This window comes from Pipistrellus hanaki, assembly GCF_964339955.1.
Source record: "Pipistrellus hanaki genome assembly, chromosome: 13".
NCBI classification, from domain to species: domain Eukaryota; kingdom Metazoa; phylum Chordata; class Mammalia; order Chiroptera; family Vespertilionidae; genus Pipistrellus; species Pipistrellus hanaki.
The window spans coordinates 56,301,401-56,327,622 of NC_140515.1; the positions used below are offsets into that span (position 1 = coordinate 56,301,401).

At 51.8% G+C, this 26,222-nt stretch overlaps 1 protein-coding gene across 5 annotated transcripts in view; it reads left to right on the forward strand.

Annotated features, from left to right (window-relative positions):
- The window catches only part of CHL1 (cell adhesion molecule L1 like), a 95,598-nt gene that overhangs the window by 45,928 nt on the left and 23,448 nt on the right, over positions 1 to 26,222 (forward strand). For 4 of the 5 annotated variants that reach the window (XM_084902030.1, XM_084902034.1, XM_084902033.1 and 1 more), the window contains exons 2-9: positions 2,584 to 2,758; positions 7,930 to 8,035; positions 8,456 to 8,643; positions 15,039 to 15,161; positions 16,198 to 16,368; positions 17,601 to 17,648; positions 18,732 to 18,852; positions 22,593 to 22,777. In XM_084902030.1, the coding sequence (XP_084758156.1) occupies positions 2,668 to 2,758; positions 7,930 to 8,035; positions 8,456 to 8,643; positions 15,039 to 15,161; positions 16,198 to 16,368; positions 17,601 to 17,648; positions 18,732 to 18,852; positions 22,593 to 22,777 (1,033 nt within the window). In that variant the 5' untranslated portion in view covers positions 2,584 to 2,667. The remainder of the gene's footprint in view (positions 1 to 2,583; positions 2,759 to 7,929; positions 8,036 to 8,455; positions 8,644 to 15,038; positions 15,162 to 16,197; positions 16,369 to 17,600; positions 17,649 to 18,731; positions 18,853 to 22,592; positions 22,778 to 26,222) is intronic. The other variant, XM_084902032.1, reaches the window with a different exon arrangement.

Sequence of the window (26,222 nt, forward strand, 5' to 3'; positions counted from 1 at the left end):
TCTGCTTCAGGCTCCCGAGCAGGAAAGTCTTGTTTAAGATGGAGATGCTCCGAGTTCATTCCAGCCGTCGGATTCCGTGTGGCCGGCAGTGCTTGTTTCTCCCTCCGGGGGAGGGTCCGGGTAGCCCCTTCCGCTCTGCGCCCAGAGCCTCCTCTGGAGACGGCTGGTGGAGGGGTGAGCAATAAAACCCCAGCCTCGAACACACAGACAGCAGTGTGCCTCTCAGAGGGGGGCGGGAGGGGGGGTGGGAAGGAGAAGAGGGGGATCCATGCTGATGGAAGGAGACCTGACGTGGGTGGTGAACACAATACAATACACGGCTGGCGTTAGTGTGCGGTGTGCCTTCCATCGGTGGTTCTGTTATGTCTGACAAGCAGGTGTGACCTCACTTGACCTCACCCTGTGCAACGGGCGGCGATGCTTCTGCCCCGTGTGCAGATGAGCCAGAAAGGGGGGGCACTCCCGGGCCACAAGGAAGGCAGTGGGTGTCACCTGCCGACTCAGGGCTCTGTTCTTACACCCGCCTCGCTCCTGTCCGCTGGTCAGCAGGCAGAGTGCCTTTGCGTGGGGGGGGGGGGGGGCGGCGAATGGACAGAGGCCAAGGCCCGCCCCCACACCCACTGCTCAGAGCAGCAGAGGGATGTGAGGGAAGTGGTTCTGTGTGAGGACCATCTGGGCAGTCTGAGGCCACTGCCACGTGAAGGGCGCATGCGTGTTAGGGGCTGTTCTGGAGAAATGACCGCGTTTCTGTGTCGTTGTGTTGGGGCACTCCTGTGCAGGATGCTTGCCGGCCCGTGTTTCTGTTCTCTTGGAAACAAGTGTGTTCTTAATCACGGTCACACCAATCACTCCAGGGCACCAGAGTCCGGTGCGAAGGGTCCCTGTGGCCACACTGAGACATCTGTGTCCTTGAGCTCCATGTCAGGATGACCTCGTCCTCCCAGGATGAGTGGGGAGAGGAGGGAGATGTAAACCACCCTGTCCCATTCATGGAAGCCATCAGTTCTTTTTCTTCACTAGAGGTGATGTCCTTGGAACCGACGAATCAGACATCAGCTTGAGGTCTCTGGCTCCCCAACATTTTTGAGTGTATTTCCTTCTCTTAGTTCCAACTTCATCCTGAGATCCCATAAATGCTTCCATCGGGTGTGCGGCCTCAGACTCTGCTTCTTGGAAGAAAGATGGATGGGAATATAATTGTGTAGCTATCTTTCTGTTTCAAAATGTACTTACTGCCCCGCTGGTGAGGCTCAGTGGTTGAGCGTTGACCTATGAACCAGGAGGTCATGGTTTGATTCCCGGTTCGGGCACACATGCCTGGGTTGCTGGCTCATTCCCCAGTAGGGGCTGTGCAGGAGGCAGGTGATCAATGATTCTCTCTCTTCATTGATATGTAGTAACTATATTTAAAAAAATATATTTTTATTGATTTCAGAGAGGAAAGGAGAGAGAAACATTAATAGTGAGAGAGAATCATCGATCGGCTGCCTCTTGCACACCCCACAGTGGGGATGGAGCCTGCAACCTGGACATGTGCCCTGATTTGGGAATCGAAATTATGACCTCCTGGTTCATAGGTCGATGTTCAACCACTGAGCCATGCCAGCTGGGTCCTTACAGTCTCATTTTAAGCCAGGGGCTCAATGATTCTACCTTTTTGTGGGAGAGACTTATTGGATTGAGACTAGGTAGTTACAAAAGTCAGATCATTGCTGTTGAGCAATTATCGATAGCACCCAACGCTATTTTACTGTGGCCGCTTGAGGCATCGCGAGAGTAATGGAAACGGAGCCTGGCCTCCCTTGGAGGCCCTCGGTGGTTGTTATGCTCCGTTTCAGGGTAGGATGATGTATTCATCTGGAAATGTGGTTTCCTAATAGCATCGTGGTTTTGGAAGCCTTTCCCTTTACACATAGGACAGCTCATTAAACAAGCACATGCAATGGCCTTCAAGAAATCAGCACTGAATATTAATAGCAGAGTATTAAATAATAGATTGCAGGTGACAAGTGATACATAACTATAAACAGTGACCGTGGGCGGCTGCTCTCGGTGTGTTTCCGAGGGAGAAGGACCAGGCAAGTTTGAAGGTCAAGACGTGAGCGTGTTGCCCTCATACTTTCTCCCTTCGAAACAGCTACACGGTTGAGTGTCCCGAACCTTTTTCCAGTGGGTAGCACCAGTGTTTGCCTTTTGGCAGTGCTCAGCTTTTCATAATGGAAGCAGTTGTTTTTAACACATTTTATGTTGTGGATCGGAATGATTCTTTACGGAAAGACACGTTTGAAAATATTTTTTTATTACTAATGTAAGCCCTATCCAGGCCACCAATTGATGTGTCTCTCTCATATTGATATTTCTCTCTCTCTCTCCCTCTCTCTCTCTCTCTCTCTCTCTCTCTCTCTCTCTCTCTCTCTCCCCAACCCTCCCTTCCATTCTCTTTAAAAAATCAATGGAAAGATATCCTCAGGGGAGGATTAACAACAACAAAAAAGAAAGATAAATTCCATTTCTGTGGTGTTGACATTTTAGGGTCAATGAGCTTCCAGTCTGAGTTATTCTGTATTTTTTCTGTGTTTCCAGGTCGACCCGGTTCCCCTCAGCTTCTCCCCGAAGGGCAGCGGGGACAGGGCCTGGTCCTCTGTGTGTCCTCCTCCCGGAAGAGCCATGGAGAGGCCGCCGGGCGCCAGCGGAGCCGTCTTCTCCCTCCTGTCCCTCCTCCTGCATCTCGCCAGCACCTCCGACATCCCACTCTCAGGTATGGTGACGGCGCAGCCCCGGCTCTCTGGGGTCTGATCTCAAGTAGGACACATCTAGATCAAGGAGGCGTTTTTGACCGTATTCCTGTGTATGTTCCAGCACCCGGTCAGAATCTGCCATGTGTTCCTCAGTGTTGGCCTGGCTTGCACTGCGCTGCCCAACGCCATTCCTTCCCGCCCGGGCTTTGAGCCTCCCTGCAGATGTGGCCTGTGACAGTGGTCGGCAAACTCATTCGTCCACAGAGCCAAATAGCAACAGGACAATGACTGAAATTTCTTTGGAGAGCCAAATTTTTTAAACTTAAACTTCTTCTAATGCCACTTCTTCAAAATAGACTCGCCCAGGCCGTGGTATTTTGTGGAAGAGCCACACCTAAGGGGCCAAAGAGCCGCACGTGGCTTGAGAGCCGCAGTTTGCCAACCACGGGCCTATGAGAACATAAGCTAGAGATTAGGAGGTATTTTGCCTTATAAAATGATCTCACATATGACTAACAGCTGCTCCTTTTATACACTCAGGTTAGTTTATTTTAGGGACAAGTATGATTTAGGAATTACTGGTACCCAACCAATCATAACAAAAAAAAAGGAAATGAATACACTTGGTATTCTTTTTTAAAAAAATTACTATATATTTAGGAATGAAAAATGGGATCGGAAAGTATTAAGCAGCCATTTTTATTGCGCGCACATCCGCACATCCGATGGCACCCACCGCAGCTGCAGGCACCTGTCCTGCGAGTTTACAGCAAGAGCGTAGTCCGTGGGTTTATGGAAGTTTACATCTTGGCATATTTTAGTAGAATGAACGCAGATCTAAAAAATCATAAATCTATTAAGTTAGAGTAATTAAAAACCCAAAAACAATGTGTCTGTGTAACCAGTCAGTGGGCCCGGACGGCCTGTTAGCACTTGAGCCAATTAAGCACAGACAGGATTCCTATTGAATCCTGTATGAGTGTTTATTCCAATCCTGCAGGCAGCATGGGAGAGCAGGAGGTCGTTCACAAACATCTCCTCTGCCCCCACCTCCCTCCAAGCCAGGTGTTAATATTGGGTAGGAGGACAGAGATGGCCTGGGAAGTAGGCAAAGGGTAGGCCAAATGGGCAAATAACAGGTAATGGGGGCTGGGGATCTTCAAAGGGCTTAGTGACATGCAACGGCTGGGGGCCTCCAAAGAGCTGGTGGCTCTGGTTTCCGAAACAAGGTGGTTAATCTTTCCATGGTAACAGGCAGCTCCCTGTGGGGAGGACAGGCTTCATTTCCAGGTGAGCTCCCAGGTCCCACCTGCAGCCCCCAGCCAGGTGAGAACGTGCCTTCTTCAATCAGAACAAACCAATCCCCGTTCACAGAGCAGGATTGATATTTCTCACCATGATAGCTGGGCCCCAATATTCTATTTCTGTCCCTACCATCCTCAAATGCAATGTATGTGACAGTACGTGAGCTCCAGTGTAGAGATTTGGGGACATCCTCTTGTGTGATAAGCGGATGGGACATAAAGGGACCCTGGAGAAGTTACTGAGATGTTTTGTCCATAATGTTCAAGGGTCATCCCCCCTGGGTTTCCGCCTGGAACTGAGAGCTATAACCAGTAAGGCTGGGGCTTCTTAGACTCTCCGCATTGGGGAGGGCCTCAGGTGGTCCTTGTCTGGGGAATTGGTCTGGGCTCAGCAAGTCGGATACGCAGGTGCCAGCCCTTCGGAAATCCCAACGGTCCCACTGAGACCACCTGACCAGGTTAGCTACTGTGCTGGGAACCGCTTTCTGAGGCTTCCTTAAGTTATTGGACATCACATGCTGGCGGCAGCCTGTACCGGAGCCCTCCAGCCCCTATGAGAGTCCCTTCCCTACTCTGCAGACATGTTTCCATGTTCCTAATTAAGGAACCCCGCTGACCCACTCCGCAGACGTGCAGATTCGAGGTTCTCTGAGGCAAGGTGCAATCTACCGGCTCTCACACACCGGACGCCAGCCTCCTGCAGAAACAGCGCCGGGAAGGGCCTGCAGAACTCCGTCCTCTGTGGGTTCTTCGGTTTGAGTCGCAAGGCCTCACTCAGAGGGAGGTTCTCCGTGATCCTCGAGGGAAAGGAGCGAACCTCACACTTGCCCCAGGGCCATTCTGACCCGCAGTCCCCCTCCTCTCTGAGAACAGCCGCCCCCTCTCCCTCTCTCTTCCTTGGGCCCATTGGCAGGGAAGGAGTGAGACCCTGTCTCCATCCGTACTGCTCATTTTCATTCCCGGTGTCTCAGCTACTTGTGCGTTCTCGGGCCGCACGGTCCTTCGACAACAATTGTTATAAAATATTAATGGCTTGTGAATATTACCCGTTTATTTCCGGACTCTGGAGCGAATGAAACGGAGGCAGGTATTCAAATAGGGTGTCAGCATGTCTGGTGTCTGTGTAATTGGCCTAATTATGGAGGAAGGATTTATAACGCAGAATATCTATTCTTATAAACACCCCAAGGTGGTGAGCCCCGCTCCCTGAGTAATTAGTGATGCCGAGACTTTACAACCTCGGCAAATTTAGGAGAGAATAACGCTCTCACAGACAAGTTGTTCACAAGCCATTAGCTGCTGTCTCAGGGACCGCGGCTATTGTGCACCGTCCCTCACCATTTATAACTGTAGTAACATTTGAATAACACGAATATGCATTCAGTTCAAGACCTGCGTGACTTAGACATAGCATTAACCAGAAACAAGGCAAATGTCCATGTAGGTAGGGATGTTATTGAAGAATTTATCAGTACCCAGTGGATAAATCCTGAACCTGGGCTAATGCCCCTAAGTTGGTAAAACACAATTATCAGACTCATTAGGCACAGTTAAAGAAAACAGAATTTTAAAATTGGAAGTGGCATGGAGTTATTGTTCTAGGCCAGTGGTCGGCAAACTCATTCGTCAACAGAGCCAAACATCAACAGTACAACGATTGAAATTTATTTGGAGAGCCGAAAACTGACTTGTGGGCATGGGCCACGAGTTTCAATTGCATTGTACATGTGCACCCACACGTTGTATTTTGTGGAAGAGCCACACTCCAGGGGCCAAAGAGCCACATGTGGCTAGCGAGCCAGTTTGCTGACCATGGTTCTAGGCTGAGCGTCCGTCATAGGTGGCCTAGTACCTCTCCGGTCCCAGAGGCACATCGGGAAGTCTGTGGTCAGACCTTTCACGGTAACACCGCCTGGCATTGCTGCTTTTCGCGGCACAAACAGGTGCCTTATGACACAAAAGCATCGGGGGTAGATGGTGTCGCCCTGACGGAGATCCAGGTGTTGGCAGCCAGCTGGGCCAGCAGGCAGGGTGTTCTGCACAACCCTCTACTCTTAGTAAAACCAAACCAAACCAAAGTTTTGCTTAAGACTCTCCTGTGCAGCCTGGCTGGCATCGCTCAGTGGCTGAGCATTGACCTATGAACCAGGAGGTCACGGTTCAATTCCTGGTCAGGGCACCACATGCCTAGGTTGTGGGCTGGATCTCCCAGTAGGGGGCACGCAGGAGACAGCCGGGCAATGATTCTCTCTCATCATGGATATTTCTCTTTCTTCTCTCTCTCCCTTCCTCTGTGAAATCAATAAAAAATAATTTTAAAAAAAGATTGTCCTTGTTGAAGCGATTAAACATGTTAATTGCTCTTATTAAATGTCCCTTCTTGAGCACATTCTTCTTCATAATCTGTGGCTGAGTGGGGTTCTGCCTCTGACCAGAGCCCAGGTGGTCCCGCTCCTTCACCGAGTCATGGTGTGAGCTCCGTTTTTACTCCAAAGACCACGGCAGACCGAGTTGCACAAGCGGGTACGTGGCAGGGGTTGCTCCCCATGGATCCGTGGGCCCTGTCACGTCAAGGCGGACAGCTGGCAGTATGTGCTGCCATTGATAAAACCACAAATCAATAGCCTCCCCTCGGAGCCTGACAGCTTCCCGCCGGTCAGATCAGTGAGGATATTGACAAAAGTGAATTTTGAATCCTGTGGAATGAGATGTATCAGGATTGGCAGGTGGTTGTCACTCAGGAACCAATACTTTTTCCAAAGGGTTATTGTGTGATGTTACAAGATCGTGCATGATAAAAAGAATCCGCGGATCAGACATTTTACTGCAACAGAGTATGAACAGTTTATGGCCATGGTTTCAGACTCCACATTGCAATGAAGAAACTGCCACTCCGCTGGCCGATGTGGCTCCGTGGATAGAGCTTCAGCCCACGGATTGAAGGGTCCAGGGGCATTAAGTCGCTCAGTTGTAGGCTCAATCCCGGCCCTGGTGAAGGTGTGTGTAGGAGGCAACCCATCAATGTGTCTCTCTCTATAGATGCTTCTCTCTCTGCCTCTCCCCTTCCTTTCCACTTTCTCTAAAAATCCTTGGAAAAATATCCTTGGGTGAGGATTAACAAACAAACACATTTGTATTAATTTGTATTAAATATTAAGAAAAAAAAGGCAAAGAAAAGAAAGAAACTGCCACTTGTTGAGTTTTGGTGAACTCTCTAGGGCACCATCCACAGTCTCCAGATGGGTCTGGAAAATGTCTTATCTCCTCAGGGACAGACCTGTGTGAGGCTGGGTATTCTTATCTTTATTATCTTCTTCTTTAAAAAAAATACATTTTTACTGATTTCAGAGAGGAAGGGGAAGGGAGGGAAAGATAGAAGCATCAAACCCACAACCTGGGCATGTGCCCTGACCAGGAATCCAACCAAGACCTCCTGGTTCATAGGTAGACACTCAACTACTGAGCCACACCTGCTGAGCTATTTTCTTCTTTTTTTCTTGAGATCTTAAAGCAAGACAGTTTCAGCAACAGATTTGCTGCAGACGTAGATGAGAACCTACGTCTCTCAGGATATAAAGAGGTTTGTAGCAAAATGAAGCAATGCCAGGGTCTTTTATTCTATTCTGTGTTTTTTGTTTTTATAAAACATGTTATTTATTTTAACCTGTGATGGGATTATTTTTAATGGACTAATACACATTTTAAGGATTTTTAGTTCTGATTTCTAATAAAGTGGAACATGAAGCAGTGAAACCGAGGGCACACAGGGGAAGCCAGGCTCATCCTGTCATGTCCACCTGTTCAGACCTTTCTCTCGTCAACACAGATAGCAGGTGACAGCATCTCTATGGCAACTAGCTCACCTCACCACTGTTTTCACCATTCAGTTCAACAGGTTCCGACCATCACGAAGCAGTCCAAGGAGCAAGTCGCCTTTCCCTTCGATGAATATTTTCAAATCGAGTGTGAGGCCAAAGGCAACCCGGAGCCACGGTGAGTAGCCTCCCGCCTGTGGCTGTTAGGTATGGAACCCCCTTTCCTTCTGCTTCCTGGTTCACGGCAGCCGCCCCCTTTCTGTAACCTCACCTGGGGGAGGAGAGAGGCAAGAATGTTCTCTTTCCTGGGGTCGCTGACCCCGTTCTCGAGAACCCCACCCTCATGACCTCATCCTCTCCCACCGCCCAGCCTCTGGCCCCATCACACTGGGGACTGAGCTTCAGGACAGGGATTTGGGGAAATGTACACATCAGTCCACAGCAGCCTGTCAGATATCTCCTATGATAGCCCATTCAACATATTTTCCACCAGAAATTAAACGTCCTGTCATTTTTGTCATTTCTGTGCATTGGTGTATACATACTTTTTGGACACGGTATCATTTTTCCAGGTCATTAAGCTGAGTTTTCGTTACAGATTTACGTGGACGAAAGACGGCAAGCCCTTTGACTTCTCCGACCCTCGGATCATTGCCTCCAACAACTCGGGAACCTTCCGGATCCCAAATGAGGGGCAGATAGCTCACTTCCAAGGGAAATACCGCTGCTTCGCTTCCAACAAGCTGGGAGTGGCGATGTCGGAAGAAATAGAGTTCATAGTTCCCAGTGAGTATGGCAGAGGGGATTTAGAGACGTTTTTTGTCACGTGTGCAGTAGGCGGTGTTCTGGGCTCTGAGGAAACAACACACCATTCATCTGATCAGCGCACTTGTGCCTGATGCCTTTTTCCTAAGGGGAATTCTCTTCCGGGTCTCTTCCACATCGCAGAAGTGGATAACCTTGCAAGCAATGGGAGGCCGCTGCACTCCATCAGTGACCTTGTGTCTAATTTGGGGAAACATAGTAGATCTATTGCCTTGTGATGAGAACCGAGTTGCGTGTGGTATTAGTCAGGGTCAGCGAGTTATGCTGCAGTAACAAGTCATCCCCACACGGGGTTCACACAGGTCATTCCTCAATCACGTGGTTCGCTATGGGCCTGGCAGATGTCAGTCAGAGCAGCTGTTCTGTTCCCTACATGGATGACTCATCCCCATGTTGTGGCTGCAGCACGTGACCCTGGGTCAGCAGGTTAGGGTCTGGGACAGAGAGCATGAAAATTTGCTTCCAACGAGAAGCCACTCAGGTAACTTCTAGCGGGGAGATGGCTCAGAGCAAGTCCTAAAGCTCACCTAACATCACCAGGAGAGTCCCTCAGAAGGATGTTTAGCAGTCATGCCTGCCTTAAACAGTAGTCATGGAAACTGCAAGAGACTTACTATGGAGGGGGTCATTGGTCAATAATTATCACCACAACGAAGACTTCATCACTTCCATGCTCATGCAACCTCTGCTGACCCACCATCACAATTGGCTGTCTTCCCTGACCTTACAGGGGGCAGGGTCATGGGATTCTAACAAAGGCTCCCAGAATACATTCTTACCTAGAACCCTGTCATCAGCTGCCATGTGGCAGTTTCTCCTTATGGAACTCTGTGCTTTGAAGAGCTCACAGAGCATGGCAGAGGAATAGGCCCGCACTTCTAAATCACACATCATGACAACACGTGGGCCTTGCTCCAAAAGCCGGGGCGGGGACCGGATTGAAATGATTGCAGAGGGGAGAACACCTCGATCCATGTAAACTCTGTATGTTACCTGTGCATGTTAATATTTATAGATTAATTACAAGTATAGGAAAAAAAGAATGATTCTCAAACCATGTGGTGGGAGGAGGAGGAAGAAAAAGAAAGGAGAGAAAATAGAAAGTGAAATGAGCAGGCATTTTAAAAACTAGTAAAAATAAATTCAGGTATATATCACTGATTAACAATAAAAGCAAACGGTTAATAAATGCTCCGGTTAATAAAAAGCCACGAGCCATTTACAACGTAACACTCCTAAAGCATACGGACGCAGAATCATTAAACCGCAAGGCGGAGATGATAGCCCGGCTAAATGCTGTGCCGGCGAAAGCAGGTGTGGCTGTTAACGCCAGGCACCACCAACCTTCCTTTAAAAAGGCTTCCCGAGGTTAGTTCGCTAAGGTACCTGTTAAACTATGCGAAGAAAACAACAGAACTGCATGGAGAAACAGACAACTCCGTCATCACCGATGCCAGGCACGTAGGAGGTTTCACAAGCCAGCCCATGACCACAGTACATTTCGCCTCGTCTTTTCATTTTTTGGGAACTCAAGCAGAAAAATCATCCATGCCAGGCACATAGTAGGTTTCACAACCCAGCCAGTGGCCACAGTACAGAACGGTCGCTAGCCAGAATAGCACGCTTTCTTGATATTTGGTGATTTCCTAGCTAGGAAATTGAGATGACCTTATGCAATTAAGTTAGAAATCAATAATGAAAAGAAATCTAGAAAAGCCTTACATCTTTGCACACGAATAACTGTATTTCTGAGTACTTCCTAAGTCAGAGGAGAGAGGGCAAAGGCCCTGGAATACGTTCTGAAGTGACAGTGGCGGAGATTCTGCCCCGGGACAATTGCGGTAGGTGATGTCAGCTTCTCAGGGGTCCTTGTGTTGAGATGAAAATGACCGCGCTAGCTTGAGGTAACAGCAAAGTCACAGGAAGGAGAGTGAAGGGGAGAATAATGTAGACACCGAAAGTCAGTGCAACAGAGAGGCGTGAGAACTTTAGCTGAAAAGTGTACATGTGTATGAAAATCACCGTCAAAGACTTACACAGATGGGGAAAATATCAGTTTTATGGATTGAAAGACTGGGAAAGCCGAACTGTTGATGCTCCATGAATTGATCTACAGGACAACGGAACACAAGTCTCTGCTGGATGCTTTGGTTTGTCTGTCTGTGGAGTTTGTCTGACCTGTTGATTCAAGGATGTGAGGGGCAGAGGGGCTCCTGGGTGGAGTCTCTTGACTAAGGACAAGTCGGGGTGCATGGCCCCGTGGGAAGACTGTGTCACTAGGTCGCATGGCGGAGTGCAGGTCCTGGAAGTGCACGGAGAACCGGGAAACAAACCCGCACAGCTCTGACAAAGGTACGGAAGAGCCAGCCCGATTCCCTTTCCTTCTGGTTTTGAGATGGAACCATGTGAAACGCTGACAATCCATGCAGAAAACCTCTCTTTGGAGCCCTCTCTCCCCTCCTGGAGCAGCTTCCTTCCCAGGAGATTAAAGACTGTGGAAGAGTATTTTGAACAATATTCCTGACATCAGAGTCGAGAGGCTTTCTTCAACAAGATGTGCTAAAGCTCCACACACTGGGAAACCCAGGAGTCCAGTCACAGCTGGACAAATAAATACATCTTACCTAATAATAGACAAGTATGTAAATTGACCATACCTCCACTACGCCCACAGCCAATCACTATGAGTATGCAAATTAACCCAACAATTATGGCGGGTTAATTTGCATATCCAGGTGCAGAGTGGCTGGGAGGGGTGGGATGCCTGCTATGAGGGGAAGGGGGGTGGCAGAGGGCTACAGGAGCCAAGCTCCAGACAGAAGTGAGGACTTGTTGGCTCCTTGGTGGCTGGGAGTGAAGCCAGAGGAAGGAAGGCCTTATTCTTGCATGAATATCGTGCAATAGGCCTCTAGTTGTAGTATAATCAGACAAAAATACAGCCCTACAGTGATGAGGAGCCTTTGGAATATGTTGAACACATAGACACTGTGATCTCATTTATGGGAGTTCAAACATATATCAAAATGGAATATTGTTTAGGGATATCGTTTTGTGTGAAACTTGTAGTGCAAACATGTAGTGAAAAACAAGCAAAATAAAATGCAGGGGAGTGATGGTATCTCCTGGAATGAGGGGGGGCGGGGGACAGCAGAGAGGTTGTGGCAAGATTATGGTTTTTGGGTAAGGCGTGGCTGCTGAAAGAGTGTTCGTGGTATCACTTTCCTTCTCGTTATCACTTACGCTTGCTTTACAAAGGGCCCTTTTGTGTACGTGAAGTGGATAAGCACAAGGATGCTGATTTGTCGGAATTAGCATTACTGAGCTGGCGGGTGAAACTTGGTAGCATAGTCATGGGCAGAGCAGTGACACATAAACTTGGAAATGACCTTGGGAGTTTGGGTTTGAAGTGACTCTCAGTCGCAAGCGTTAATGAATTCTGGATCAGAAATTATCGCCATGGAAATTGTGGTTGAGGATGATAAAACTAGATGGATCCTCTATCTATCCATCTATCTATTTCCCATCTATCTGCCCACCTATCATTCATCTGAAATCAGTTAGCAGAAATAAGATGAGAAAGAGAGAGGCAGAGAGAGGTTATTAAAAATCCCTTTAGAAGACATGGCATTGGCTGGTCCCTACCCTGAATTCTGATGGTTGCTATGGAAACACAAAGGCAAAAGCAGCAGCTAGACCTGGTGCAGAGAGAGAAAGGGCGCATTCTTGCCCGCAATTCTCCATGAAAGGATTCCACAGACGTGCTCTCTGGCCCTCGAAGCCGCCGGAGCCCAGACCTGAACAATGTGGGGACATTCTGGCCGGAACCTGCTGGCAGGGTCGCTAAGAGCCGCGCTCAGAGCTGAGCTGAGCGGTGGGTAATTGCTTCGAGTTTCTGCTGCTCTGAAGAGGGAAAAATAAATTAGTTTCTGGCGCATCGTGTTCCGTCTCCTCTGAAATGACTTCATCACCCGGCCGCGTCCTGTGATCGGTGGTGTTTTGAAGAGGACCCCGGGCCCGGCTCCCAGGGGATTCCAACATCAGAGACCAGTCGGGGCTTTCCACTCCTTCATCCCTGAGTCTGTCCCTAAGCGGCAGACATTGGGTTCCTTTGATAGTAACGGGGTCATTGTGACTCGAGTGTTATCACGTATCTCTCTCATGTTTTAAAGTTTTCATCCATCCCCTGCAAGGCCTTAGCCAGCTAAGTTCCAACGCGAGCACATTAGCCGGAAATCCCATTGTCATCCCTACAACCGGAAACCTTTCTACACAGTGATTCTGGCCCCTTGCCGCCTCCTCTGGGGAAGTTAACCCCAAATAGTCACAGACATCACAGAAGCTCATCAGGAGGAGAGAGCCCGCCGCCCCGTGGCCCGTCTGTCTACCCTCATGATGGGGTGGACATCACAGGGGGATGGGGGGAGCACTCCTGAGCGAGACCCACCACATGTCTGGTGATTTTTGTTGTTGTCAATCCTCACCCAAGGATATTATTTTTCCATTGAAAATTTTTTTTAGAGTGGAAGGAAGCGTGTCAGAGAAAAACAACGATGTGAGAGAAACACATTGATTGGTTGCCCCATGCATTCCATGACCAGGGCCCAGGCTGGGGAGGAGCCTGCAACTAAGGTACATGCCCTTGACTGGAATCGAACCCGGGATCCTTTGGATCCTCAGGCCGAGGCTCTGTCTACTGAGCCAGACCTTTAAGTGCCAGCGCTATTTTTATTTTTTAAATATATTTTATTGATTTTGTACAGAGAGGAAGGGAGGGAGATAGAGAGTTAGAAATATCGATGAGAGAGAGTCATCGATCAGCTGCTCCTGCACACCCCCTACCCGCAACCAAGGTACATGCCCTTGACTGGAATCAAACCTGGGACCCTTCAGTCCCCAAGCCGACGACTGATCTCGGCAGTCAGCGCTCTTTTAATGTATGTGGAGTGGTTTCTTTACACTCTCACCACACCCATGGGTGAGGGGTCGGTGTGGTGCCATTTTATGAACAGGAGCACATTAAGGCGCGGGACCGGCTGGGTGTCCTGCGGCTCTCGGCTCTGGGGTTGGGGGTTCCAAGCCTCCGTCCAGGGAACATCCCGGGTCAGGGCCAGACTCTCCGAGGCCGCAGGAATGAGGCTGTTCGGCGTGATGATAGACGGTTCCGCTGGAATGAGCCGGCAAGCCGGAGCCCAGGAGAAAAACGAGTGTTTATACGTGCGCTCCAGACAGTGTTGCCTGTGTCCCAACTCGGCCTGGCTGATGCTTGTCACCAGAGAAACACAACCAGCCCACGTCCCCAGGGAGGGTTACTGTTACACGGAGCCACGCCTTCCTCGGGATAAAGCCGACGTCCTGCCCACTGATGGGTTCTAGTAACGAAGTTCCTCTGCGCAGGCGGCAGCCGGCATCACCCTCCCGAAACGGCTTCAAAGTGAGACAGTCAGACCTAAAAAAATAACCCCAAACCACCAACAAAGGAATGTCCTTTGTCACACCGACTGTCAGACCTTACAGTATCCCACATGCAAATAGCCCCCCCTCCCTCCAGATACTGATGTCACCTTTGGCCAGAAGCTGTCCCGGAGACTTCTGCCCCGGGATAAAAGGTTTGATGGGCTTGCACTTTTCATTTCTCTTTGTGATTTATGATCGGTGCCTTGGAAGCCAGTTGAATCGCACTATTGACATCTCCAAAAATGGAACACTATAACCGAGGTTTGATTAACGCAGGGTCCCTGGCTGTGCGCTCTGAGGGAGTGGTCAGGTGTCTGAGTGCTCTGAGGGGATTCGGTAATGAGGGCATTCTGTATCTTATTAGTCTGCTTTGCAGTGGGCGTCTCCTGAGCAGTGAGCGTTCCGCTGGGTCTGTGGCCTCTGCGTGTTACAGTTAGAACTGCTGGCTGCTTGCATTTCTGGACCTGGATATCCCTCCCTCGGCCGCCCCTGTGTCTGAGGATAAGCAGATCCCATGACTCCCCGGTGACCCTGTGACCTTCAGTGCCATGAATGCTGGGCATCAGCGGAAACACTGAGCGAGGGGTGGGGATGTGGAGCTCAGGGAGGGACAGTCTGGAAGTCAGGAGCTGGGCTCAGAGAGCTGGACTTCCTGCCCAGGGACCCGCAGGCACCTGCTCAGTCAGAGCTGCCGCCCACAGGTAGGTGGCGCTGTTACTCCCCACAGTGCCTGAGCCTGGGGTGACTGAGCCTTCCCAAGTGGCCAAGGCCAAGGAGGACCTGCCCCCGAAGCGCGCTGGGGAAGGTCCCGGCTGTGAGACAGAAGCGGTTCAGGCAGCTGGTATTACTTGTGTCGCTGGACGTTCACATTAACAATGTCTTGAAATGGCTTTCTATTCCAGATGTTCCGAAATTCCCCAAAGAGAAGATCGAGCCCCTGGAAGTGGAGGAAGGAGACCCCCTGGTCCTGCCCTGCAACCCGCCCATGGGGCTGCCTCCGCTGCACATCTACTGGATGAACATCGGTGAGTGCGTCCGGCCAGCCCATGCATGTCAGTGACACCCTGGAGCCGAAGATAAAAACAATAATAGCAGGTTACCGCTGTGGAGTCAAACACAGTGAGAAACTACCACCTAAAGTTTGCTCCAAGTTTTAAGCACACACGTAGGGGTGTCCATGAAAACACTAGAAAACCGCCAAACAGATCGCCTGTCACATCTGAAGAGCGTGCAGGCCAGTGACAGGAGGAGGTGCATCTGTGAGGAAGGTCCACCCTGTGTCCACAGCCTGCCTACCTTGGACAGTTCCACCCACTCACCTCTGACAGCACCCACCACTCACCTTTGACAGCACCCATGTCAGGGCCCAGCACAACCGGTGTCTGCTGTGAGCATTATATTTCTGTTGTTAAAAAATTATTTTTATTAATTTCAGAGAAGAAGGGGGAAAGAGAAGGAAAAAAAAACAAAAAACAACCAATAAAAACATCAATGATGAGAGAGAATCATCGATCAGCTGCCTCCTGCATGTCCCCTTCTGGGAATTGAGCCCATAACCTGGGCATGTGCCCTGACCGGGAACGGAATGTGACCTCCTGGTTCCTAGGTGACTGCTCAACCAGCAAGCCTCGCCGGACAGTGTTATATTTCTGGTTTAGTAATGTCTCCCCTGCCATGAGCAGTGAAATAATGGAAAAGCAAGACGCTGAGAAAGGAGAAGAGAGATGAGGTTATTTCTTTATAATCCTCCCCTGAGACAGGACTTTATTGATTTTAGAGAGAGAGAGGAAAGGAGAGGGAGAAGAAGAGAGAGAGAGAGAGAGAGAGAGAGAGAGAGAGAGAGAGAGAAAGAGAGAGAGAGAGAGAGATAGATAAGGGTGATATATCAATTGGTTGCCTCCCACGTGCGCCCTGATCAGGGATCGAACTAGCCACCTGGGCATATGTCCTGAACTGCAATCAAACCTGCAGCCTTTCAGTGCACGGGCTGATGCTCCAACCCACTGAGCCACACCGGCCGGGGCAGGACTGTTGCCCCTTTAAAGACACATTCCTTTCCAGAACTGCAGCACATCCAGCAAAGCGAGAGGGTGTCCATGAGCCAGGCGGGGGACCTGTACTTTGCGAACGTGGAGGAGCAGGACAGCCGGAACGACTATTGCTGCTTCGCGGCCTTCCCCAAGCTGAGGACCATCGTGCAGAAAATGCCCATGAAGCTGACCGTCAACAGCTGTAAGTCCAGACGACGTGCCCTCCGTCAGGAACGCTGCGCACAGAGGTGTCTGTGAGCTCATTCCGGCCGATGCCAGCGAGAGCCAGGTTCTTTAGTTCGATTCCAGGGAGGCCCCCCGACAGGAGACACCTGCCCCTGCAGCTGCCCGGCTCTGTCTATGAACATCGCACAGTGGGCCAGCACACAGGACATCCCGGGTTTCCCAAGCACAGCTCGGGCTTTGATTCCTGGGATAAGCCAGCGGGCTGGAAAGATGGGAGAGCCCTGCCCTAACCGGTTTGGCGGACTCAAGAGTCCCAGGTTCTATTCCGGTCAAGGGCATGTACCTTGGTTGCGGGCACATCCCCAGTAAGGGGTGTGTGGGAGGCAGCTGATTGATGTTTCTCTCTCATCGATGTTTCTAACTCTCTATCCCTCTCCCTTCCTCTCTGTAAAAAAAAAATCAATAAAATATATATTTTAAAAAAGATGGGAGAGCCCATCAGTCAAAAATAAAAGAGGAGCAATATTACACATTTCTAAAAGAAATATTTTTTTATTTTTTATTGATTTTAAGAGAGGAAGGGAGAGAGATAGAAACATCAATGATGAGAGAGAATCACTCATTGCCTGCCTCCTATTGGGGATTGAGCCCACAACCCAGGGAGGTGCCCTGACTGGGAATCGAACCTGCAACCTCCTGGTTCAAGGGTTTGAAGCTCAACCACCGAGCCACACCGGCCAGGCTCAATTACAGTGTTTATCACATAATTTTTTCTGTCTTTCTGAAATGGACAAGGTTATCTGAATTGCTTCTCTCCCCGCCTTGAGTCCAGGTGCCACAGGGAAGGCATCACAAGGGAAGAGAGACCCGTAGGCTCCCAGGGAGCACCACGGGCTCTGCTGGCATCGGGTGGGCATGGCCGTCCCATTGTCTCATTTCGTTGGTGACTTTCCTCATCGTTATGTGTGCTGCATGGTGCCCGGGCTCCACCACCGCCTCCTTGGCAGCCTCGGCTCTCCTCCCCGGAGCTGCCACTTGTGTCTGCCCACCTGGGTTCGCCTGTGCTAGTTCAAGGTTGAGCTCCCCACGCATGTTCCTCCCACTGTTTCCCTAAAGACGGGCTCTGGGGAAGCGTGCCAGGCCTCACGCTGTGGTTCTTCTCAGGAGGAAATGTGGCTCTTCATTCTCTGTTGGCATCCGCACCCACCGCTGTGTTTGTGAGTCTCATCTTCCATTCTTTCATTTCAGTAAAGCATGCTAACGACTCGCGTTCATCCTCAGAAACCGGCCCCCGGGGTAAGTCGGTCATGCGTAGCGTGTTGGCAGTTATTCTCAGCGTCGTAGCTCGTTGCCATCTCACAATTGCAATTTTTCCTCTGGTACCTTTGTGAGTTTACTAAAATACTAATATTCACGTTAAGGAAGACCCCTTAACATAGAGGTGTCTATTCCCCTCCCCCTTAAATATAGTAGGGGTTAGTGAATTAAATGTTAATTTTTAAGATTATAATTTTTAAGATAAATAAGCAGGCTAATTTTTAAGTTGATAATTTTGTGTGGCCTACTAATCCTATATAATAAAACCCTAATACGCAAATCAACTGAATGGCTGAATGGTTGCTGTAATGCGCACTGACCACCAGGGGGCAGACACTCAATGAAGGAGCTGCCCCCTGGTGGTCAGTGTGTCCTCACAGGGGGAGCCCCACTCAGCCAGAAGCCAAGCTCACAGCTGGTGAGCACAGTGGCTGTGGTAGGATACTCTCCCGCCTCAGCAGCAGCGCTAAGTCCCTCTCCGGGATGTCTGCCTCCTGGCTATCGGGCCTAAGCCAGCAGACAGACATCCTCCGAGGGCTCTCGGACTACGAGAAGGTGCAGGCCAGGCTGAGGGACCCCTCTCGACCCCCAGTGCATAAATGTTGTGCACCGGGCCTCTATTGATATTATAAATATCCAAAGGCCTTTGGCTCCTCGCCCTGGTTTATATGAAAAACACAGACACATTGACACACACAGTTATTGAATGGGGCCGGTCACGACTCATGTGTAGACCACAGAATCAGACATCGGGGACCTGAAGGGCTTCCGTCAGGAAATGAGCTTTCCGCTGTGCTTGAATCCTGGACATCAGGCGTAGCAAGGACAGACTTCCTGTTCCGCCTGCCTCACTCACCTTGCTCCCCGGGGTGGGGAGAGGCGTGCCGGACCACGTGCAGGAGGGCGTCTCCGTGGGGCACACCTAGATGCGGGAGGTGTGTCTGTGTCTGTCCACACGCTCACACCCACAGAGGCTTCTGTCCTGAGAATGGTCTAGACTCTAGAGCCACAGGACGGCCACTCTCTGAGCCCATGAGAAACAGGGGACTGTTCTCCTTCCAGCAAATTCCATCAAGCAGAGGAAGCCCAGCCTGCTGCTGCCTCCGGCCGAGAAGGGCCCCAAGTCCGAGGTCACCGTCCTCCTGGGGCACACACTGGTGCTGGAGTGCTTTGCCGAAGGCCTGTGAGTACCTGCCCCGTCTGACCGTCAGTCCGTCCGCTGTGTCAGGGATGCCATGCCCATGAGGCGCACCTGCACACCCATTTCCAACCATCGCCTTTTTAAAGAGCATGAGTGCACTCATGTCTGGAGGGAGTGATGGTCACTCCACCATGCAGACTTCGGGCTGGCCCTGGGGTTGACCTGTAAGCCCTCCCGCTGTCGGTGTGGGAATGAGGACGGAGTGATGGTGACAGGAGACCCTGTGCTCAGTCAGCGGGTGCCGCCCCGAGGGCCCAGGCTGGAGCGGCGGCCGTGGAGGCGGGGACAGGTCCTAATCCCGGGCTGGCCCCATCCCTCCAGCTCCTCATCAGGTTCCCCGTCAGGTTCCCAGGACCCCATCTACCTCTCCTGTCCCCCATTTCCCATGGCAGGTGGGGGGGGGGGGCCTGTCCACAGAAGCTAAGACAGCTTCACGTGAGCCTAGAATTCCCTGGACTTCATCTGGAAAAAAGACAAAAACCCAAAACACACGTTTCCAAACCCCCCCGGAAAGCACGGGGTCCTTCACTCGTCACATCTTTTGTTTAATTCACTCTGGGGTGCCATCTGGGTTCATTGGATCACACAGGTTTCCAGTCCATGACGCGTGACTTGTATGTAGCGTTGCGTGTCCACCGCCCAAAGGCAAATCAGGTTCCACCATCACCCACATTTGGAATTACTGCGTTTACTGAGTGACCTTCATCAGTCCTTGCGAACAAGCCCGTCTTCTCTAACACGTGGTCAGGCAGGTGGCCTTTCTCCGGTCTCCGTCTGTCTGTCTGTGCTGCCCGCCTCTGTCAGCCCAGCACCCGAGTCCCTTCCTCATCTGCGAGTTGAGGTCCTCCCCACCCCCAGTAGCCAGGCGGTGGCCAGTGGGGCAGGACGACCTGGAGTTTGGAAGCCATGGTCACCCAGAGCTCAGTGCACTTCCCCAGTGAGTGGCTTTCCATCAGACTCCAGGGGCACGTTTCCTTGGAGGGACAGCCCTAAGCTTGGTAAATGCCACTTTCCATCGGGCCCACACCGCCAGGTCACTGGTCTGTCCTAAACCGCCCAAGGGTGTGAGGCACGTGACTCCCAGGTGCCCTGGCCCGGCCTGTTCCGGAAGCTGGTCTCTGTTGTGGAGAAGGTGGACGTGCCGGGCCACTGGGAACCGTGGGGGAACCACCGCCCTGTGGTTTGACCCTCAGGACCTGGTAGTGGGAGAAGTCTCTTTCTTTCAGGATTTGTCACCGTGCCCACTGGCCCTTTGGGCCCGGCCACGTTTCAGCAGCCCTTCCTCCCTATGTCCCACAAGGCCATAGTCTTCCTCCTGGGGGGCTGGTGTGCGTGGCTGCTTTCACAATCATGGAAACACTGCCCCATGCTATGGAGAGCACGCAGCCCTTGGAGGGATCGGCAGGAAGGACAGAAACGTGTCGTCCCGGGACCCGGGGCCTTGGTGCCTCGACTTCCCTGGCACGGCCCTGCCTCCTGGTGCTGGGGGGTGCCTGTCGGGTCCTTTCAGATGCAGGGGACATGCTGTGGGGATTGTAGAGAGCTGCACAGTCACCTCCCCCGGGAGCTTTTAAACCACGCCATCTGCAGTCAGCAATCATTTCTGGACACCCACCTGGTCTCCTGTGTCTCGCACACCACATGTCGGCTGCATTTCTCCACGTCCCCGGGGCAGGGGAGGGGGGCCCCGAAACCTGGAGTCCCCTCTCCTGCCTGTCTCCAGAATCAGAGCCACCTCGATGTTTAACTCCTTTTCCACCCAAGAAGCTGCTCTGCGCAGTCAAGGGATGGGTTGTCTCTGAATCGGAGGACACGTAGGAGAAGTTCCCACCTGTGGGTAGCAATCATGAATAGGAAATTCAGCAGGGACGCTGGTGCCCAACTTGACCTTTCACCTTCTCACAGAATAAGGAGGTTAAACAATGTCCCCTCAAGAGTATTCGCTCTTGGGAGAGTTACATCCCCAGTGGGTTAAATCTGAAAAGGAAGAGCCAGCGGTTGAGCTATCCGCTGTTACATGCGTGTACGTTTTTTTTTTTTTGGGGGGGGGGGGTACACCCTGTGTTTTCCTTCAGCTCTTCCTTGCTCAAACACTGTCAGTACATCTTCCTTCAATTAAGTAGAAAAGAGCAAGAAAACCATTTGGCGAGGTTATAGCTGCCGAGCGGCGGGGGTGTGGCTGCACCCCCGAGGAAGGCTGACTTCACTGTCACGGCCTGACACCCCCACGCCTCTCCCTCTGTCTTCCAGGCTGGGGTGTGGAGGATCAGGCTAATCTGGAGGACGGACAGAAAGGGAGGGCTGGCACTGCCAAAGCCTGGGCTTGTGAGGGCTCCGGGCGGGGGCGCCGCGTCCAAGCAGCCTGTGACTTGGCAGGTCTCCACGTTGACAGATGGGGAGGGAAACAGCCATTCGGAGATGCGGGCGAAGCACCTGTTAGGCCGTGAGCTCCAAGGCCCACAGCGGATGCATGCATGAGGCCCCTGTGGGCTGCGTGCTCTCAGCCTGGCCCGTGTCAGCAGGGGCTCAGGTCTGCAGCCAGCCCCTCGGCTGAATCACCTGGGGCATTGTCTTCAGTACCTCAGTGCTCCCCTAGGCGGGCTACTGGGTGCTCCTTTATCTCGTGTTCAAACTCATACAGGGAAGGGACTGCTATTTCTAGCCATTTCGCTCACGGGGAGATCTCACACCTGACACATCTCTTGCCCCTAGAGGCCTGGTGCACGAAGTTGATGCAAGGGGCTCAGCCCTAGCAGCCCCTCACAGCCCCAGCTTCGTGTGACGGTCATCTGGAAGGTCATCTGGACAGTCCTTCTGCTGTTTGGTCTAATTCCGTATTAGCTCTTTATTTTGTTTTATTTTTTTATAATATATTTTATTGATTTTTTTATAGAGAGGAAGGGAGAGGGATAGAGAGCTAAAAACATCAATCAGCTGCCTCCTGCACACCCCCAACAGAGGATGTGCCCACAACCAAGATACATGCCCTTGACCAGAATCGAACCTGGGACCCTTCAGTCCGCAGGCCTATGCTCTATCCCAGTGTTTTTCAACCTTTTTTGGGCAAAGGCACACTTGTTTCATGAAAAAAATCACGAGGCACACCACCATTAGAAAATGTTAAAAAATTTAACTCTGTGCCTACATTGACTATATATAAAGTAATTCTCTTGAATAGGAATCAAATAAACACAAAGAAAATATTTTATAATTACTTTATTATGAAATATTAAGTAAACAAAATAGTGAAAAATTATAAAATTCTTGTCTTGTCTGCACCTACGGCACACCAGGCAACATCTCGCGGCACACTAGTGTGCCGCGGAACAGCGGTTGAAAAACGCTGCTCTATCCACTGAGCCAAATTGGTTTTGGCGTATTAGCTCTTTATTGTATAGGATATGAGTAGGTGTCCAGTTGTTTGTCCTTCACCTGCCACACCTACGTCCAGCCCAACCCTGCAGCCAGCCCCGTACCCAGGAGGGGGGGTCTGAGGAGGAGCCTGTGGAGGAGGAGCTGAGGGCGGAGGCCGTGGCCTGCCCCCACGTTCACCCTGGCGGTGGTGTGGGTGGGTCTGGGCCCTGGGAATGTGGACGGACGTCGCTCGGTGGGACTCTGAGGGCACGCAGGAAAACGTCGCGACGAGGGGTGTGTCCTGTGGGGCTCTTCACGTTCCCTGTGACCCATCTAAAGCCACGTGTCCCTTACGGACTGTTTTCCAGGCCAACGCCACAGGTCGCCTGGGGAAAAGTGGGCGGCGATTTACCGGAAGGAAGCGACATGGAAGACAATTACGGCAAGACGCTGAAGATAGAGAACGTCTCCTTCCAGGACAGAGGGACTTACCACTGCATGGCCAGCAACTTCCATGGCGTGGCCACGCACGATTTCTACGTCACCGTGGAAGGTACGTGGCCACCCACGCGGTTCACTTTGCTTCCGTCCAGTGGGGACGTGGCGCCCTCCCCCTGCACAGCAGGTGTGCTGCGGCGGGAACGGACCCATGTGGACTGTGGAGCGGGCTCTGGGTGTCACGTCACCCCCTGGCCTGTCACTCACCCCCTACCACAGGGAGGGGACGGTGACGAAGGATGTCACTGCAGGATTCAGTCAGAGGCCTCCAGTCTGGCCTCCTGGCCTGGCCCCGTGAGAAAAAACGTTAATGGATGACTGTGCCTGTGACCCTGCCCGAGGTCGGCTCTCAGAGCCGTGAGCTGAGATGGAAGGAGGGTCAGGGTGCCTCCAGGAAGCCCGGCCGTGTTCCCCGCCCCGTCATTAGCTCGCCGTGTCTGCCACTCGTCCCCTCCATTTTCTGCTTTCTCCCCGTTGAGATGAGCCAGGCAGACACGCTGCGGTCCCAGCTCTTTCCCGGGCACGTCCTTTCCCTCCGCGCGCAGAGGGTATTCTCCGGGTCAGTCCTGGGGAACGAGGACCGGGCTCTGTGGCAGAGAGATGAGCTCTCCACCCCAAGGTGCAAGCACACCTGTTCCAGTGAGGCTCTCTCTGCAAGCCCACGCCTTCCGGTCAGCAGCAGGGGGCCGCTGTGAGTGGTGGGACAGAACTATTTAGGCAATGGTGCCATTGTTTAAAAAGGGCGCCCCAAATGCAGACACGGGGCCGTGCCTGCTATGGGGAAGGAGGCTGCCTGTCACCTGGGAGTCTGATTGGCGCAGGCTTCCTCCCTGGGCGGGACCACACAGAGGTCACCTGGACGGGGGCGGGGGGCTGTGCTGGCCGAGCCCCCGGGGTGGTCACGGCTTTCACCGCGTCGCACCGTGTGGGCCTCGGGATGAGGGGACCTGTTCCCTCTGGGGCCCCGTTCAGGGACCAGCTTTCCAGGGCTCCCGTTTGTATCCCAACGGAGTTTACCTGTGAAGCTCAGTTTGCACAGGGAACCCTAGGTCCAGGCCCTCCCCCAGCCCCGTTCCAGTTACTGGGGAAAAGGAAGACGGAGACACATGTCACCAACCCCCCCTCACCACCACACTCAGAGAGGGCACCAAGGCTTAGCAGGCCGCTGTCTGGGGCCCCCCATGTCCCCCAGGCCTCTCCCACTGGGTGAGTCGCTGGGTGCGGAGGACTCGGACCCAGGGCTGGGAACATCACGTTCTTGTTCAACAGACAGGAGAAGCCATTGCTGTGCACACACAGGACCCCGGGCTGCGACCGGGGCCGCGGATCGTGCGGAGAGGAGGCACTGGCCAGGTGTCTGTTCCCTGTGGTGGTGGTCCTCCGGGGCGTCTCTGTGTGGCTGGGCTGGGCCGGGCAGCAGGGCTGATTCCTGGGACCCCGCCTGGGCCCAGCACCAGCACCAGCACCAGCACCAGCACCGGGACCCAGGCCGGCCCGTAGCTGCTGCTGGCCCCCGAGCTGCTGACTCCTGCAAACCCCTCCAGATGGCGGGCTTGGCTGCGGGAGCTGCACATTTTAGCAATCTGGCTGCGGTTTCCCGGCTGGAAGGCGAGCTTTCAAAAGAATTGCAAGGGTTGCAAAAAAGATAAAAAAAGAAAGAAAGGGAAGTCAAGGGTGTAGAATAAATTATCCCCTTTGCCCTGTGGCTGAAGGACTGGAAGGAATACAGGTTTTCTGCCCAGACTGTCCCGCCATTCATAAGCCAGCCAGGGGCTCTATTGAGATGCAAACCATGTTTTTATTGGGGACACTTAATCCTTTCCCCTTAAGGAGGCACCACTAATGCCTTGTTGTGTTTTGGGGGTTGCCCTTCACAAATTCAGGGACAGGGTGAAGGCAGGGACCTCCCGGAGCCCTTCCCGTGGTGAAGGGTAGAAGCTGCATGAATGCAGCCCTCCTTGGGCGCAGGGGCGGGCCAGCGCGCTTTGCTTTCACGCAGCTTCCCTCTGCCTTCGCCTGCCTCCTCCACTCCCTCCCTCTGACTTTGGCTTAGAAACTCCAATTAAAGGGCCACACGGGCCACACGGGGAGGGGCAGATGGCTGTGAGCTTTGAAATTCGAGTCCATCTGAAAGCCCCCTGTGCCTCCTTGAAGGCAGGCGTTGTGTGGGGTCCCACCCTCCCACCCCTCCCCATGTGAGATTCCTCTTTACTCCCGGACACGACAGTCTGAAGATGGGGCAAGCTGCAGGTTCACGTCCTGTGCTCGGCAGAAGCGAAAGCAGCCAGGAAGCTGACTCGGCAAAACCGGTTCCTTCCAGATTTCACCGTGTAAATACTGCACATGTAGCAAAGGAGATGTATCACGTATGCAAGGGAACACACGCCAGACATATTAAGATATACACACATAGTGTTATGTTCTCTATTACATATACCCTGTGTATTATGCCAGCCTAAGCAGGGTCCAAACCTGGGAGCATTTTTATGAATTTGTTTGAGCCAAACGGATGAGAGGCCGGGAAGGGAAATCTCGGCGAGGGGGTGGGAGGGAGCCAGTGCTCCCGAGAAGGGCGTTTTGCACAGCTTGCCCCCATCTTCAGACTGTTGTGGTTCAGTCTCGGAGTGTGCTTGTGTCCCGGAGTAAAGAAGGAATCTAATGGAGGGGGGTGGTGGTGAGGAGGAACTCCACACGCCTCCACCCCTTCAGCTCCGACAGGGACAGATCCTCAGGCAGACAGCACAAACTCAACAAGAAGAGAAATAGAAATCCCGATTTTATTGCAAGTGAAGATGGAGGAAAATGTCATCGTGACCCAATCTCCTTTATGTCACTGTTTTTACTGAGATACGATTGACATGTTTTGAGATATGATTGACATGTTTTGAAATATGATTGACATGAACTCACTGCAAGTGTACGACGTCATGACTGACATTCGTGTACACTGTGCTCTGATCGCCCCGGCGACCCCCCTGACTTCCAAATCCATGCACAGTTACAGGCTCTTTCTTGTGATGAGAACCTCCCAGGTCTTCTCTCTCAGCAGCTTGCAGACACACCACTCCGTGTTCATAACTTCGGCCACCATGCTGTATGTACCTCACAGCCCCGGCTCCTTCCCTGTGGCGTGCACTGAGAGCTTCCGGTGGATGATGGGATCATTCTCACATCCACAGAGCTTTAACTCAAGTAGTTCACTCTAATGTAGTTCATGAGAAGACAAGAAAATAATAAAAATACCATAAAACATGCACACACACATACACACACACCACACCCCTGCTCCTTAGTGAGTGAGGTGCAGTGTATAATGTGACGATTGCATTTTAAGCTCCATATTTACAGGTTGTAGAGATCATGAACATGGATGTTTAACTTGGGGGGTAAGAGTTACATCCCCCTCTCTCCCAGTGGGACAGACACCAAAGACCTTCTCTTGCTTGAACTTGAACTTGCCAGGGTTACTTGTATGTTTTTGGTTTTCCTCGTAAATCTAT